At 49.4% G+C, this 17402-nt stretch overlaps 1 protein-coding gene across 1 annotated transcript; it reads right to left on the bottom strand.

Moving 5' to 3' along the window:
* Nucleotides 1-1846: 1846 nt before the first annotated feature.
* Nucleotides 1847-3682, bottom strand: LOC141161298 (general transcription factor II-I repeat domain-containing protein 2-like). Its single transcript, XM_073646112.1, has one exon. It carries the CDS (start codon nucleotides 3680-3682, stop codon nucleotides 1847-1849), a length of 1836 nt encoding a protein of 611 aa, XP_073502213.1.
* Nucleotides 3683-17402: the final 13720 nt, after the last annotated feature.

Below are 17402 nucleotides of genomic sequence, written 5' to 3' on the forward strand. Positions count from 1 at the left end.
CTTTTCCCATTATGGGACTTTCACTTTTTTTACTCTGATCGCCTGCATAGCATAGGGATAGCGCACCATCCCTGTGCCATGCAGGATGTCAGCGCTGCACAGTGAGAAGATAGTTTGGTCATGTACTGCGCATGACCAAAAAATCTTCCTGCTGTCTGGTGACCCGGATGTTGTCATGACGACATCGGGTCGTCATGGCAACATCCGGGAAGCCGCGGCAGACAGCGCTGGAGGCCGGAAGAGGAGGTGAGGATACCGATCACCTCCCCTTAGCCACCGCAATGCTGGGACCGCTCCCTGCACATAGTACCGGGTGTCAGCTGTGACAATCAGCTGACACCCGGCGGTGATCGCGCCTGCACAGCCTGTGTGCGCGCGCGATGGCCATGACGTACTAATACCGGTCAGGCTCTTAAAGCCCAGGGCACAGGCGCGTCTTAATGCGTCTTGGGCTTTAAAGGGGTTAAAAGGTGGAAAAAGTGATGAAATGGTTTTTCATTGTATGTTTTTTTTATATATATGGTAAAAACTTGACATTTTAAGAGGGGTATATCCACTGTACATGTCATCAGACACAGCTCTAGCAGCTTGTATGAGGTCACACAATGAAATGGGACAGTTAACATTCACAACTTCTGAATTCTGTTTCCCTTCTGTAGTAAAAATGACATTTCACGGAAGCCAAAGCCCTGCAAGCCCAGTGAAGACATTGAACCTGGGGAATATGGTCTGACAAACACAAGTACAATTCACTTTTATGAATAAGGTCTAAAGGTATGGTCACACTCAGTTTTTTGGGGTGGATTTTTCTGGCTGTATAATCCACGTTAATAAAAAAAATGCTTAAAAAACATTAAGGTCCCAGTTTGTTTGTGCATTTTTTAAGTCACTTTTCTTTTTTTGTCTTGCTGTATTCATTGTCATTTTTTGCACTTAATTCTTCAAAATTGCCCACCTGGTTCATGGATTTTGGACAAAAGTAAAAATATTTTTTATATTTGTTTTTAACGTTTTTTTGCAACTTTAGTGCAAAACGTCGAACATTTTGCAAAATGTAAACATTTTTGATGTACATAAAATCACTGCAGGGTGATTGTGCAAAAATCAGGTGTTTAACATCTGAAAAGCCTAAACCCTGGACAGTGAACTAAAAAAAAACAAAAAACAGATGAACACACAAAAAAGTGACTTTAAAAAAGACACAAATGAAAAGATGTACGAATATGGCACAAATAAAAAACAAGTCAAAAATATAAAAAAATAAAAAAAGCATTGGTGAAATGCCTCAAGAAGCAACAATGGTGCATTTCTTTCCACACAAAAAAATCATCAACATAAGGGCTCGTTCACACAACTGTATTTTTGGTCCGAGTGCCATCTGTGAAAAAAACGCACAGCACTCGAAACAATGTTATTCAATGGGGCAATCCAGATAAGCGATATTTTCTCACTGACCAAATCTGTGTGTGAAATAAAAAAAAAATCACAGCATGCCTTAATTTATTCTGTAAATCAGATGAGACTCGCCCATTCAAGTCTATGGGTGCTTGAAAAAAATCAGATGCCATAGAGAGGCAAAGTTTAGTATCCATTTTTTACGGACACATTGCAATTCTGTAACATAGGAAAATGAAAATGATATTCTAAATCAGGGGTCTCAAACTCAATTTACCTGGGGGCCGCTGGAGGTAGATTCTGGGTAAGGCTGGGCCGCATCAAGTTTTCCACAAAAAATGCGCTTACAAAATATCATTATTCAGATTCAAATGTCTTTATTAACAGTTCTTTAACATTTAACTTTTAGAACATGAATGGACATAAACTGTTTGAACATGGCTTTATCTGCCTACTTCTTGCTGCTAGAGATCTGACAGCGCTTACTCTTGCATAGCCGAGCCACATTTGGCGTAAGTGAGGAAGCAGTTGAGACCCTCAGCACAGCTTGAAGATGAGCATCAGTAATTCTAGACCTGTACTTTGACTTATTGAAGTTCAAGGTAGAGAAGAGCTTTTCGCACAAGTATGTGCTCCCAAATAGACACATGGTCTGCTTGAACATTCGGGAAAGCTCAGGGAAGCTGGGGGGCAATTCTCTTAAAAATTGCCCAAGTTTGTCTGCTTTTCCACTCACATCCCTAAACTTGGCTTTGAGTTCAGAGTTACACTGCAGGTCAATGAGCTCTATCTGAAACACTGGAGGGGCATCTTGCACATCAAAGGAGAAGGGGTCTGCAAAAATTTGAAATGTGGCTCTGTGTCTCTTGAAGTCTGCAAATCTATGATCAAATTCCTCCTGTAGCCTCAAAATGACATCCACATACTCCTCATGACTGAATAGTGTGCCTGAATCAATGAGTGACTTGCATGCTGGGAAATGGCAAAGGTTTGTTTGAGAAAGCTGGTCTTTCCACAATATAAGTTTTGTAGAGAACGCTCTCACGCTGTCATAGGCAGCACTGACAAGTTGCCCCTGGCCTTGTAACCTCTTATTCAGTACATTAAGCTCATGTGCGATATCAACCAAAAAAGCTAAGTCCATGAGCCATTTTGGATCACTTAGCAAAGGAACAGAAGCCCCATCTTTCTCCATAAAAGCTTTCACTTCCGCTCTCAACTCAAAAAATCTCTTCAATACGTTTCCCCTGCTGAGCCAACGCACCTCGGTAAAGTAGAGCACATCCCCATATTCTGACTCTATTTCCTCTAAAAAAGCACGAAACATTCTGTGTTTTAAGCCCCTGGATCTGATTTGGTTGATGCATTTCACAACGAAAGACATCACGTTGTCAAACTTCAGGCATTTGCTGCAAAGGGCCTGCTGATGGATAATGCAGTGCAGAGCAATGACCTCCTCTAAACCTTCCTCTTCCTTTTTTTTATTAACAAGTGCCACCAGTCCTTTTTTCCTCCCGATCATTGATGGCACTCCATCAGTTGTTATTCCGACAAACTTCCTCCAAGGCAAACCAGCATTCTGAAAAGCATCACACAGCTGGTGAAATATCTCTTGGGCGGTGGTCTGGCCATGCATTGGAACTAGTGAGAGCAACTCCTCTGTGACTTCAAAATTGTCATCAACACCCCGGACATAGATTGCAAGCTGGGCAGTGTCGGTGATGTCTGTGGTCTCATCAAGAGCGACTGAGTATACACTGAAACATTTTATTTTCTCACACAGTTGATCATAAATGTCACTTGAAAGGTCAGAAATGCGCTCTGCCACGGTGTTGGAAGAAAGGCTGACGTTGCTAAACTGACCTTTCTTTTCTGGAGAGATAATACTTGCAGCCTGTAACATGCACTTTTTTATAAATTCCCCTTCTTTAAATGACTTTCCTGCTTTAGCAATCATCATACTAACTACGTAGCTGGCTTCGACTGCTGCATCATTCTCTTTGGTTGCTTTCTTAAAGAAATCTTGTTGCCTCAGCAGACATGTCTTAAGTTTAGCAACCTGGTTGGCTCTCTCATCTTCCTGGTACTTTGCATACTCCTCAGCATGTCTAGTTGTGTAATGACGCTTCAAATTGTATTCTTTGGGCACTGCAACTTTCTCTGTGCAAATAAGACAAGTTGGGATGCCCTTGTGCTCAATAAAGAAATATTGCTTTTCCCACTTTTCCTGAAATTGTCTGTGCTCATCATCAACCTTTCTCTTCACTGCAGGCTTTGAGCAAGACATATTTGGGGCTGCGTAGCAAAAACTTAGGCCTATGGTGCCTTGAGATACCCACTTCAGCACAAGGTGCTCTGGATGAGCGGAAATAGAGTTTCCCAGTCCCCCTAGCTGCCTAGCATGACCTTCGGCAACATTAAAGAGGACCTGATTTTTACTCACAGGAGTAGCCAAATACCTTTAGGGTGGGCACGCACCTGGTCTGGTTTATAAAAATAGCACTCCTCCACTCTGCTGTGCCCCCCTGTATATTTCTTGCCCTGTATGCTAATACTGAGCATCAAGGAGGAAGAGACGCCGGGGTTTCTCAATGGGCGTCTCCTTCTCCATGTGCCTCAATCCAATCACAGTGAGAGTCACAGCCAGGAAGAAAAAACTCCTTGTCTGTGACACTCTTTGATGTGATTGGATCACAACACAGCCAGGGAGAAGGAGACGCCCATTGAGAAACCCCTGCGTCTCCTCCTCCCATGCAGGGCCTCCAATGGCAGAACGTCCTGTCGCCTGACTGGGAAGAAGAAGAAAAAAAGTGGGGCGTGGAGAGCGTGACTGACAGGCTGGAGAGCCTGTCAGTCACGCTCTCCAAGCCCCACTTTTTTTTTCTTCCAAGCCTGCACTAGATTGAAAACAAAAGAAGAAGCTGCTGTCATGGCGCAAGGGAAGCCCCGAGCTGGGAGACGTGTCTTCTCTATGAACGCGCCCTGTGCACCGAGGGGTCCCAAGCTCCTACCCCCCCCCCCGGTACTTGCCTCTCCGTGTCCCTCCCATCGAAGAAGATGAAGTCGCCGCTCTGAACGCACTTGGTGCAGGTCAGCCTCCGGCGGTGTTACACAGCGGGCAGCGCTCCACCGCCACTTACTCCCCCTGGTGAGACGCCGAGGTACTGTACTTGGCGGTGGAGCGCTGCCCGCTGTGTAACACCGCCGGAGGCTGACCTGCACCAAGTGCGTTCAGAGCGGCGACTTCATCTTCTTCAAGTACCGGAGGGAAGGGGACTAAGGTGGCTAAGTGCTTTTCCAGGCGGGGGGCCGCAAAATATTGTCCCGCGGGCCGCAGTTGGCCCGCGGGCCGCGAGTTTGAGACCCCTGTTCTAAATGATCAATAGCGGCTGCTGTAAAAAACAAATTGCACACAGACTGGACACGGATGACAAGTGAAAAAGAAATTGTCCCAATTTTCTGGATGAAACTCTGCACATTTTTTTTTATATGTTCGTGTGAACCTACCCTTAAATGCATAATAGGTGTATTTTAACATTAAATGAATGGGAAGTTTAATCAAAGAGCATTTGTGGTGCCCCTGACGGTTCAGTCGCCACAGAAGTACTGCACCTCACCCAGAGGTGTGGTGTCTCCCTTCTCTCAGGTAAGGAGGGAGTGTTGCCTGGAACCCCAACACCTGCATCCAACACTACACTGCTCCAGGCCAGCTGGAAGGGCAAGATGCAATGTGTTTCCTGCTGAACCCTGACCCTGGCTGGAGTGGGGGGAACCAAAGGTAGGGGGAACCAGTAGTGGGTGTGGGTGGAGGAAGTAGTTTAAGGGAATCCCTGCTGCAGTAACATCAGCTTCAGAGGACTGCTCCGCAGCGGCGGCTCCCTTTAGCCGCATTCCACAGATGGCATCACAAACACTTTACAAATTCCCTATAAATAATTCCCCTTTTGTTGACTGCCCTGGGTCACGGACCGGGCCAGCCACCATGATATCCCCCACCAGCGTCCATAGGCCCGGCTGCCGAGTACCCCACGGCCCTGGGGGCGCGTCAGCTTTTGGCGCCACGAACAGGATACCCGTTATTGGCGGGTATTGTGTGCCTAAAGAACTGTGTTATGTTACTGAATATACTGAATATGGCGCCCGCCCCAGAAGAACGGGCGCCATAATGTGCGTGATCAAAAACAACAACATGGAGCCTCCCATCGTGGGCCAGGTCCCAGAATGGCGCCAAAATCATACCCAGCCCCTTGCAACAGTGACTGTCCGCGTAGATGTGTCCGTCAAGGCAGGGAGGACGTCGCAAGGAGTGACCGACAGCAAATCGCCATGGGACTGCCCCCGAAAGGGGAGAGGAGGAGGAGAGAAATGATGGAGACAGGGTGCGGTCTTAACCAGTTTAGACAGACCGCACCCGGCACCCGGCAGCCAGAATGGACGGAAGCCAGGATCCAGCCTCCGCCTCTGGCCTGCAGTGGCAAGCGACCCTCCTCACCCTTGAGGGGGAATTCAGTAAATTGTCACCGGAGGACGCGGAGTTCCTCCAAGGTGAAATTCTGGAGCTGAGCCAGCAAGTAGAACGGGCCCAGCAAGCAGCAGTCGCCAAGTGGAGGAGCGAGCTGCTAGGAAAAATGGCAGCACAGCGGAGAGCAGCACCGGATGCCAGCAGCGGCACCCCAGCCCCGGCGGAGCCCGCTGACTACCAGGAGGCCGTGTGCAGCACAGGAGCAGGTAGGAAGAAATCCCCTGTCCCGGGCGCTGCAAGCGCCGACCTGCCCCTGGGCCTCCTCCACCAGCACTCCCCGTACTCCGCCATGCCCTCCCTGGAGCAGCTGCTCAGCCCGGAACCTCCACCCCCGGGCGCTGATCCTGAGGACCTTCTACTTGGTACCCTCCCGGAACCTCCACTCCCGGGTGCTGAAGCCAGGAACCTCCTGCTCGGTTCCCTTCCGGAGCCTCCACCTCCGGCACCCGAGTGGGTGTATGGTGTGCCGGAATTTGATTGGTCCGCCCGGTTTGAGGACCAGCAGCTGTGCCCGCTTCTCCCGACACCAGCGCCCCCGGCTGCCTGCCCCAGTGGAGAAGAATTTAGTTGGGACAACCGGGGGGGGGACCTGGTGGGGTTCCCGCAAGAGACCCAAGCTGAAGCCCTGCGGAGGAAGGAATTCTGCAGGCGGGAGCTCCAGCAGCTGGAGAAGGAGCGGCGCGCTCGGCTAGCGCGTTGTGAGCATCTGGAGGCCCGGAACAAGGCCGCAAAGGCTCAAGCCCGGCAGGCGGAGTCTGCCCACCCCAGCCCCCGTGAGGAAGGACTCGTGGTGAAGTTCGACCTGAAGGCTGGGTGGGGCTTCATACGAGATCCCGACTTTGAAAGGGACATTTTCGTGAACTGGGGGGGATGTCGAGCCCGAGCTGGAACAGGGCCATCCCGACCGGAATCTGTACCCTGGTGACCGTGTCACTTATACTCGGCACCACGGGGAATGCGGGTGGTACGCTCGACAAGTGTAACGCGTGATCGAGGACACCCCCCCGCAGGACCTTGCTGATGACTCGGCCGGGTCCAGCAAAAACCAAAACTACCCCAGGCGGGGACCCCACTACTAGTATAGTATGTGGGACCACTGTGTATATAGTCACCCGTAAGGGTGCAGTAATATAAGAGTTTGAAATAATGTTTCCTTATAGTGTGTGTGAATAATTACCCATCAGGGTACACAGACTTCAGGCTGGGGACTATGAACAGCCAAAAACTTATATTGTATATAGTGCTGCACTTCTTAAAGTGCACGCTATTGGTTTTATATCAGCAACAAATGACCTCAGAAGAAAAACCCGTTTGGCGTGGCGGAAGACGTGGTCCACCACCAGGATCACCTATGCCCTGCAGCCACGCCCAGGGCCTACGTTGAGGGTTTGCGGATGGGTCCCTCATGCTGGTACCGTTGCACTCTTTTACCAGTAAAAAGGACATCCTGTTACAGAATGATTAGTGAAAATGTTTTATAATGTTATAATACCCTGTAACGTTTGAAGTGAAGTGCCTCCCATAAAGGGAAGAAATGTTTTATAATCTTACATGCGAATGCATTAAAAAATTTTGCAAGTCTGTAAATTCCCGTGTTTTACTCTGTTCCAGCCTGCGGACGTGCTGTGTTTTACCAGTGTGGCGCCCCTGAGGGTTCAGTCGCCACAGAGGTACTGCACCTCACCCAGAGGTGTGGTATCTCCCTTCTGTCAGGTAAGGAGGGAGTGCTGCCCGGAACCCCAACACCTGCATCCAACACTACACTGCTCCAGGCCAGCTGGAAGGGCAAGATGCAATGTGTTTCCCGCTGAGCCCTGACCCTGGCTGGAGTGGGGGGAACCCAAAGGTAGGGGGAACCAGTAGTGGGTGTGGGTGGAGGAAGTAGTTTAAGGGAGTGTGGTGCCCTGCTGCGCACTGGTGCCACAGAACCCAGAAGGGTGCATGGATGGACTTCTCCACAAGAGGCCCTCACACATTCACACACCTCCATCCTACCACCTCAGACCAGCAGAGGGAGCCCGTTAGGGACATATATAGGGAGGGTGGAGCTAGGCAGCTCAGTTAGTTGCTGGAGTCAGAGTTCCTGCTCAGACACAGAGAGGAACAGTGCTCAGAGTTGAGCTGAGAGCGTGCTGACGCTCAGAGAGCAGCGAAGAGGCAGCACGCTGGCTGCCGTGCTTAGGCGAGCCAAGGACTACAGCACAAGTGAAAGCCTAGTGAGGGCCTGAGTGTGGCCGAAGGTGAGAGGAGAAGGAAGAAGTAGTGAGGGGGGCAGAGGAGCATACCAGGCTCACCTCGATATATATACCGGACACCGGGTCCGCACCTACATGAACTCTTTATACCCAGTAGGAACCACCGGAACCCCTGGAGGACTACAGGTCCCAGGTTCACCAAATGCTGATTGCAGTACCAGGGCTAGGAGTCACGGAGGCCCCAGCATCCAGGGAGAGTGATCTCCAAAAGAGAAGGCCCTACCACCAGGTCAGCAGGTGCAGGAGAGAGAGACAGTAACCAAGCTAGGACTAGTTCCAGGCAGGCAAGAAGCTTAACGAGTAAAGCCACAGATCAGGAGGCCCTATACCCGCTCACTGGGGAGAGTCCAGAAGTGCACCCTTCGCCCAGAGTACCCTGGACCGTGCCTGCAGCATCATCAGTAAAGGTACTGAAGCTTACGTATTTTCTCCGGGACTGTCCTGCCGTCTCTCCCCTGCACCACCATCCATCTACCCCTACACTGCCCTGGAGCTAGTTCTACCTGTGGAGAGCCACACCATCCCTGCTGCCATAACACCCACTCCAGAGGACTGCTCCGCAGCGGCGGCTCCCTTTAGCCGCATTCCACAGGTGGCTTCATGAACAATCCCAAAAACCCCATATAAAAATATCCCCTCTTTGCACTGACCGCCCTGGGTCACGGACTGGGCCAGCCACCGTGACATCCCCCAACCGGCATCCAGAGGCCTGGCTGCCGAGTACCCCACGGCCCTGGGGGCGTGTCAAGATCTGGCGTCACGAACAGGATTCCGTGCCCGTTGTCACCGGGTGCTGTGCGCCTTAAAAGACTGTGATTCTCACTGTGGTGAAGGTTTCCCGCCATTTCCGAGGTGTCCCGCCATTGTCCGCCATATCCCTGTCACTGCGCGGGAAGAAGAGGGGCGTAACCGCGGGAATTGGAGAGGCGTAACCGCTGAAGCGCGCGAAGCCCAGGACACGCCCTGCCCCTGACGTCAAACCAGGAAGCGTCAGGTCCTGGAAGGAGCCCAGAGGACGCTCTGTCGTCAGACGCGAGAGACGCAAGGTCCTGGAAGAAGACTGTCGCCCACGGATCTACGGCCTACCTGATAAAGAAAGTGAAGAAGGTAGGCTCCGGTTCACTAGGGGGGGCGCAACCATGGCCGACGACCAGCAAGCCGCCGGAGCATCGGTTAATGCTCCTGATGCCCAACTTGCGCCCGGCGCTGCACAGGCCGGAGCGACCTCTCCACCAGCAGGGGTAGTGACCCCGTTTATACCATGGCCCTGCCGTATATCCCTGGAGCGAAATGGCTTCCCCAGTATAATGGCAAACCAGACACCCTGTCTGGATTCAAGAGAAAAATATGTGGTGTGCTAGACATGTATTCTATGACGGGCAAGCAGAGAGCCGCTGTTGTGTTAGGACAATTGACTGGTGCCGCAGAGCCGGAAGTTGAAACCTGGCCAGCCGCAGACCAGGAATCAGTATCCATCATCTTTAAAAGACTGCAAACTGTGTTTGAAATCCGCACTGAGACGTATCTCCGGATGAGGTTCTACCACTGTGTCCAGAAACCTGTGGACAGTATCTAGGACTACGCCTGGCACTTACAGGAGGCCCTGCGGGCCCTGAAACAGGTTAGTCCAGCCAGCATACAAAATGAAAATAAAATGCTGATGGAACAGTTCATCCGGGGGTTGAGGTCCCAGGAGGAGAGCAGAACTGTATGGTGGTGGGCCTTAGATCATCCAGATGCCACCTTTGACACCCTCAAGGACATGCAGCCCCTGGAAACATCATATACTGCTATCCAGCATTACCAGGGTGGGGCCACCCCAGTGCCCGCAGCACCCACCCACTGCTCCTTCATTGACGGCTGAAACAAAGATGCAAACAGTGCCCCCTAGCGAGCTGGACAGCCTGCTCTGAAGTGCGCCAGTTAAGTAAAACCCTGGCCACTGTCATGAGCACCCTGCAGCTACAGACGGAGCCTGAGCCGGAAGGAAGGATCCTACTGGCCGACAGCCCTGAGGATGTTCCCTGGATGAGGAGAAGAAGGAGGAGAATGCCACCCCATAGGAAGACAACGCCGCCCCGGAGGAGGACAACGCCACCCCGTGGGAGGACCAACGACCAACGTCACCCTCCAGGAGAATTCATCTGCTACCGCTGCCAGAAGGCAGGTCACACAGCGCGGAACTGTCCTTTAAACGAGCAAACCCTGGGGCCGAGGGCCGACACCCAGAAGTAGACCAACCAGGCCCATAAAACTGGTACCATCAGTTCGTGGGAGGAAGACCTTTCCTGTCCATTGTGCTGGATGGCATCGCGAAACCTGCCCTGCTGGATACTGGATCTCAGGTAACCATCATGCCTGATGTCCTCTTCAAAAGGTTCTGGTCCATAGACGAACTTCACCCGCCAGCCCCAAACCTTTCCGTGTATGCCTCTAATGGCCTTCCCCTTAACCTAGTCGGGGTTAAGGATGTGGCAGTAAAGGTGGGAAGAGTGGAACTGATGGACCACGGACTAATTGTAGGAGAGACTAATCCTGATGATACAGACTTGTACATGATACTTGGTACTAATGTTGTTGGTAACTGTTTGGGAGAAGTGTTGTTCTTGCTCTAACAGATGGCTGACACTGCCAAGCCAGGGCAGAGGAGGGTGCTCCAGAAAGAGATCCGAGCCCTTATGTACCAGCAACAGGTAAAGTTAACAGGTGGTGAAATTGGTAATGTACGGGTGACAGACCTGATACCCATTGTGATTCCCCCGATGAGTGAAATGCTGATTTGGTGTAGAGCAGCAATCGGTCTCTGAGGACAGAGCTACCAGGTGGTAGTAGAGCCCCTTAGCTCGGAACATAGACCTACACTCTTAACTGCCAGAGGGGTAGTGGATGTACGCATTGGGAGGGTGGCCGTACGCCTCCTAAACTATGGAGAGGATGAAGTTAAAGTACCAAGATACGCCACTGTTGCCAGGTTGTATACTGTGGATAACAACGCTATCCACACAGTGGAGTCCTTAACCTCACCAGACAGAGTGGAGGATAACGACTCGGAAACCCAGGTGGGGGATTGGTGTCAACAGCTCCATGTTGGGACTGACGCCACTCCTGTCCATCGAAAACAAGGTGTATACAGGGTGGTCCAGGAATACGAACAGGTATTCAGCAAACACCCACTTGATTTTGGGAGGATTAAGGGGGTACAACACCATATACCCACAGGTGACCATCCACCCATCAAAGAACGTTACAGGCCAATCCCACCAGCACACTACCAGAAAGCAAAGGAAATGTTGCATGATATGAAGAGAGCAGGGGTAATAAGAGATAGCTGTAGCCCCCGGGCAGCTCCCCTGGTCCTGGTCAGGAAAAAGGATGGAAGCATGAGGCTTTATGTAGATTACAGACAGGTAAATCGCATAACACATAAAGATGCATACCCTTTGCCCCATATAGAGGAATCCCTGGCTGCATTAAAGTCTGCAAATTACTTCTCTACCCTTGACCTCACTAGTGGGTACTGGCAAGTAGCAGTTGCTGAGGAGGACCGGGAGAAGACTGCCTTCACTATCCCGATGAGACTCTGAGAGTTCAACAGTATGCTGTTCGGACTCTGCAATGCCCCTGGAACGTTCCAGAGATTGATGGAGTGCTGTTTGGGACACCGTAACTTCGAGACCGTGCTGCTATACCTGGATGACGTGATAGTGTACCCCAAGACGTATGAGGACCATTTGAAGCACCTGGCAGAGGTATTTGAGTCGTTGTCCCGGTATGGGATGAAATTGAAACCTTCCAAGTGCCACCTGCTCAAACAGAAGGTTCAGTACCTGGGGCACATCGTCAGTCCAGAAGGAGTAGCACCAGACCCGGAGAAGGTCACTGCCATCCAGAAATGCCCGGAACCGAAGAATCTCAAGGAGGTACGTCAGTTCCTGGGACTAGTCGGGTACTACCGGAGATTTCTAAAGGACTACACCAAGAAGGCAGCGCCTTTGCTAGATCTCCTGGTAGGACAGTCCAACAGAGGCAAGAACCCCCCCTTCCAATGTGGTAAAGAACAGGCTGAGTGTTATGATCTGCTACAGGGACTAAGGAAAGACAGGAGAGCTGTCCCTACAATAGAACTAAACTAGATCCCTACGATGTAACGGGGAACCTGATCCTGCGATCAGACCCGCTAAAGTCCTCGGCTAGTCTGTACGAAGACCTATAGATGTGAGGGAGGGATCCCTACAAGAACTAGGGACTGGGATAAGTTGGACACCTCCTAGCAGAAATAGTAGCAGTCAAAGACAAACACACAACAAAAAGCATAGAGGTCAGAAGACCTAGCAAAACTAACAGAGAACGGCAACAGAGCACCAAGCTAGCTCAAGAGTAGTAAATACAATGAAGTCCAGCAAGACCAGGAGGGCGGAGCCGGATTAAATAGGCAAAAATGGTCATGTGACCAGCAAACTAAAAAAAACCTAACAGGAGAGTTCTAACAGTACCCCCTCTTCTAAGAGGATCCTCCGGATCCCCTAGGCTCAGGCTTACCAGGAAACCTCCTGTGAAAAGCTCTGACAAGTCTGGAAGCAGAAACATCATCCGCCCTCACCCATGAGTTATCCTCAGGTCCGAAACCCTTCCAAGCGACGAGATACTGCAAACTCCCTCTATACCGTCTAGAATTTAGGATGCGGGAAATTTCATATTCCCCGTCCTCCACCACTGGAGGAACAGTGGCAGAGGCGTCACCATCCGACACATCAGCTTTTTTCAACAGAGAAACATGAAACACCGTGTTAATCTTCCAGGACGTAGGAACCTCCAACCTAACAGCAGATTGGTTAACTATCTGAAGCACCTTAAAGGGCCCTACGAACTTGGGACCCAATTTTTTAGAAGGAATCCTCAATCGCAGATTCTTAGAGGACAACCAAACCATGTCACCAACAGCAAACAAAACCTCTTGCCGTTTCCTATCAAAGTACCTCTTAGATTTTTTGTTAGCCTCCTGAAGATTACCACGCACATCCGTCCAAACTCTCTCCAAATCACTGGAAAAACTCTCCTCCTCAGGCACAGCCGAAACCAATTTGGAGAATGACCCAAAAGACGGATGTCTCCCAGAACAACAAAAAAAAGGCGAACACCCAGCAGAAGAGGATGTATGGTTGTTAAGAGCAAATTCAGCAAGTGGCAGAAACTCAGACCACCCCTCTTGATTGTCTGCCACAAAACAACGCAAGAACTGCTCAACATCCTGGTTCTTCCTTTCTGTCTGGCCATTAGACTCAGGATGATATCCGGATGAAAACGACAAATGAACTCCCAACCTGTCACAAAAGGCACGCCAAAAACGAGCCACGAACTGAGGTCCCCTATCAGAAACAATGTCAGTAGGAACACCATGTAGTCTGACAATTTCCTTGACAAAGGCCTTAGCGAGTGTCTTAGCGCAAGGCAGTTTGATGAAGGGAACCAAGTGACACATCTTGCTAAAACGGTCCACGACCACCCAGATGACCGTGAAACCTTCAGAGGGGGGAAGGTCAGTAATAAAGTCCATAGCCAGATGTGTCCAAGGTGCACTAGGAACCTCCAGAGGGCAAAGCAACCCCGCAGCAGGAGCATGCGAAGACTTGGATCTAGCACACACAGTACATTGGCGCACCCACTTAATGACTTCCTTCTGCCATCCAGGCCACCAAAAACTGCGACCCACAAGTCTCTTGGTCTCAGAAATTCCTGGATGACCTGCCAACCGAGACTCATGACACTCAACAAACAAATCTCTCCTAAAGGTCCCAGGCACAAACAACCTCCCATGGGGAGTGTTAGATGGGGCATTCTCCTGAGCTTTAAGAATCTCATCCTCCAAAACGGAGTCCAAAGCAGCAATCACAACACCTTCTTGTAAAATGCTCTCCTCTTCGTCCTCAACACCGACCATGGGAGAAAAGCTGCGAGACAAAGCATCCGCTTTAACATTCTTGGTACCCGGGATGTAAGTAACGGAAAAATTAAACCGCGAGAAAAAAAAGTGCCCACCTAGCCTGACGGGCATTCAAGCGCTTGGCAGCATCAAGATAGATCAGATTTTTATGATCAGTGAAAACCTGAATGGGAAATTCAGCACCTTCCAAGAGGTGACGCCAGTGTTCAAATGCGAGTTTAATCGCCAGCAATTCCCGATTACCAATATCGTAATTAAGTTCAGTCTCAGAAAATTTTTTTGAAAAAAAGGCACAGGGATGTACTCCATCCTTGTTTTCCTGAGACAACACCGCACCGACCCCCACCGAAGAAGCATCAACCTCAACCAAAAACGGCTTAGTCACATCAGGCTGCATAAGGATGGGAGCAGAGGTGAACCTCTCCTTTAGAAACACAAAAGCTTCAATGGCCTCAGAAGTCCACTGAACCGCATTAGCACCTTTCCTGGTGAGATCGGTCAGCGGTTTGACAATAATAGAAAATTTTTTTATGAATTTTCTGTAATAATTGGCGAAACCCAAAAACCTCTGTATCGATTTCAAACCAATAGGCCTAGGCCATTCCTGCACAGCTTGAACTTTAACCGGGTCCATCTCAAAACCTTCACTGGAGATAATGTAGCCCAAAAAACTAATTCTCTGTACAGCGAACTCACATTTCTCCAGCTTAGCAAAAAGCGAATTGTCCATTAATAACTGTAATACCTCACGTACGCTCCGCCAATGAGACTCCAGATCAGGCGAATAAATCAGAATGTCATCCAAATACACAACCACATTTTTGCCGATTAAAGGTCTAAGGATGTCATTAATAAGATTCTGAAAAAATGCTGGAGCATTGGTAAGACCAAAAGGCATCACCAGATTCTCAAAATGACCCACAGGAGTGTTAAAAGCAGTCTTCCATTCATCACCCTCCTTCATGCGCAACAAATTGTATGCCCCCCGGAGATCAATTTTAGAGAACCACTTGGCCCCCACTAACTGGTTAAATAAATCAGGAATCAATGGCAGTGGGTAAGGATTGCGTACAGTAATTTTATTAATCTCACGAAAGTCCAGACAAGGACGTAAACCGCCATCTTTTTTTTTACAAAAAAAAATCCAACAGCCACAGGAGACTTGGAAGGCCTAATGTGACCGGCGGCCAAGCTTGTCTGTATGTATTCCTCCAAAGCCTTTCTCTCAGGAATAGTAAGATTAAATAAACGACTTTTAGGAAGAGTCGCTCCAGGGACAAATTCAATGGTACAATCATAGTCTCTATGCGGAGGCAAAATTTGTGACTCCTCCTCAGAAAAAACTCTCCAAAAATCCTGAATAGGTACAGGTAATTCCCCTTTTTCCACCGCAGCAATACGTCCGTTACAACACTTGTCATAACACTTAGTGCTCCAGGACTTAATTTCATTGGTAGACCAATCCAGTACAGGATTGTGCAATTTTAACCAGGGTAACCCCAATATTACTGGAGAAGGCAAATTATCCAATACCACCAAATCCAAATTCTCTTGATGAATACCATTAATAGTGAGGGGAAATTCACAGACCTTATGAGTAACACTCTTCAAGGGAGAGCCATCAACAGAAACCACAGCAATAGGGGATGACAAAGTTTTAGGTTCTAATCTAGGTTTTCCACATTACCTGATCCCTGCCTCAAACGTCTCAATTCAGACTCAGCAGATGAGACACGATCAGGATCATCGTACAACAAACCCAAAGCAGAAAAAAAACTATCCACTGATCTAAAGCACGGATCACTAGGTTGGAGAGAGAAGGCCCATCCCTGAGGATCTTTGCGCAAAAGTGACATTATGAACCCTATGCGCTGTGATTCATCACCAGAGGATCCGGGTCTCAAACGAAAATACAATAAACAAGCATTTTTAAAAGAAAAAAAATCTTGTTGTTCGCCAAAAAATAAATCAGGCAGACGTAACTTTGGTTCCATAAAATGTGCTCCAGAACAGCTACTCACGTGTTGTTGGAGCTTGGCCACCTCCAGAGAGAGTCCCTGCAAGCGTTGAGCCAAATCTTGAACCGAGACCATGATGGAAAACTGGAGGTCTTTCCTTAGAGAATTTTTTTTTTTTTTTTTTTTTCTTTTAGGGCTGGACTTACTGTTATGATCTGCTACAGGGACTAAGGAAAGACTGGAGAGCTGTCCCTACAATAGAACTAAACTAGATCCCTACGATGTAACGGGGAACCTGATCCTGCGATCAGACCCGCTAAAGTCCTCGGCTAGTCTGTACAAAGACCTATAGATGTGAGGGAGGGATCCCTACAAGAACTAGGGACTGGGATAAGTTGGACACCTCCTAGCAGAAATAGTAGCAGTCAAAGACAAACACACAACAAAAAGCATAGAGGTCAGAAGACCTAGCAAAACTAAGAGAGAACGGCAACAGAGCACCAAGCTAGCTCAAGAGTAGTAAATACAATGAAGTCCAGCAAGACCAGGAGGGCGGAGCCGGATTAAATAGGCAAAAATGGTCATGTGACCAGCAAACTAAAAAAAACCTAACAGGAGAGTTCTAACACTGAGTCCTTTGCAGTGATGAAAGAGATCCTGACTGGTGAAGAGATCCTGGCCTACCCTGACTACAGCCAACCTTTCCTGCTGTACACTGATGCCAGCAACGAGGGACTAGGAGCTGTGTTAAGCCAGAAGCAGTATGGCAAAGAGAAGGTGATCGCCTATGCCAGCAGGAAGCTTCGTCCTACCGAGAGGAATCCAGAAAACTATAGCTCCTTCAAGTTGGAGCTCCTGGCCTTGGTCTGGGCCATCACTGAACGATTCAAGCACTACCTGGCCTCCACTAAGTTCACGCCCTATACTGACAACAACCCCTTGACGCATCTAGAGACAGCCAAGTTGAGAGCCATGGAACAGCGTTGGATGGCCCGGCTGTCAAACTATCAGTTCACCATCAAGTACCGGGCAGGCCACAAGAACGCCAACGCCGATGCCCTATCCAGAATGCCTCACCAGTCAGACACTGAAGAAGAAGTGGATGACCTGGAGGAGATTGAGCTACCTGCCTTCCACAGAAATGGGATGGTACACGAGCAGCGCACCACCAGGAGGTATCATGGTAAGACACTAAACCCTTTACCTCATCACAGTTGGAAGGAGACCCAGGACAGCAACCCGGTTGTCAGCTGTATCAAAGAACTGATAACACAGGAAGGTTCCTCCCTGGAGAAGGACGCTCCTCCACAAGCCAAGCAACTGTGGAATGA

Source organism: Phyllobates terribilis, unplaced genomic scaffold (genome assembly GCF_046119375.1).
Source record: "Phyllobates terribilis strain yellow unplaced genomic scaffold, ASM4611937v1 Scaffold_9__5_contigs__length_417890890, whole genome shotgun sequence".
Classification (NCBI taxonomy): Eukaryota; Metazoa; Chordata; class Amphibia; order Anura; family Dendrobatidae; genus Phyllobates; species Phyllobates terribilis.

Coding starts and splice junctions, on each gene's coding strand:
- LOC141161298 (XM_073646112.1), bottom strand. CDS start 3,682: ATGTCTTGCTCAAAGCCTGCAGTGAAGAGAAAGGTTGATGATGAGCAC.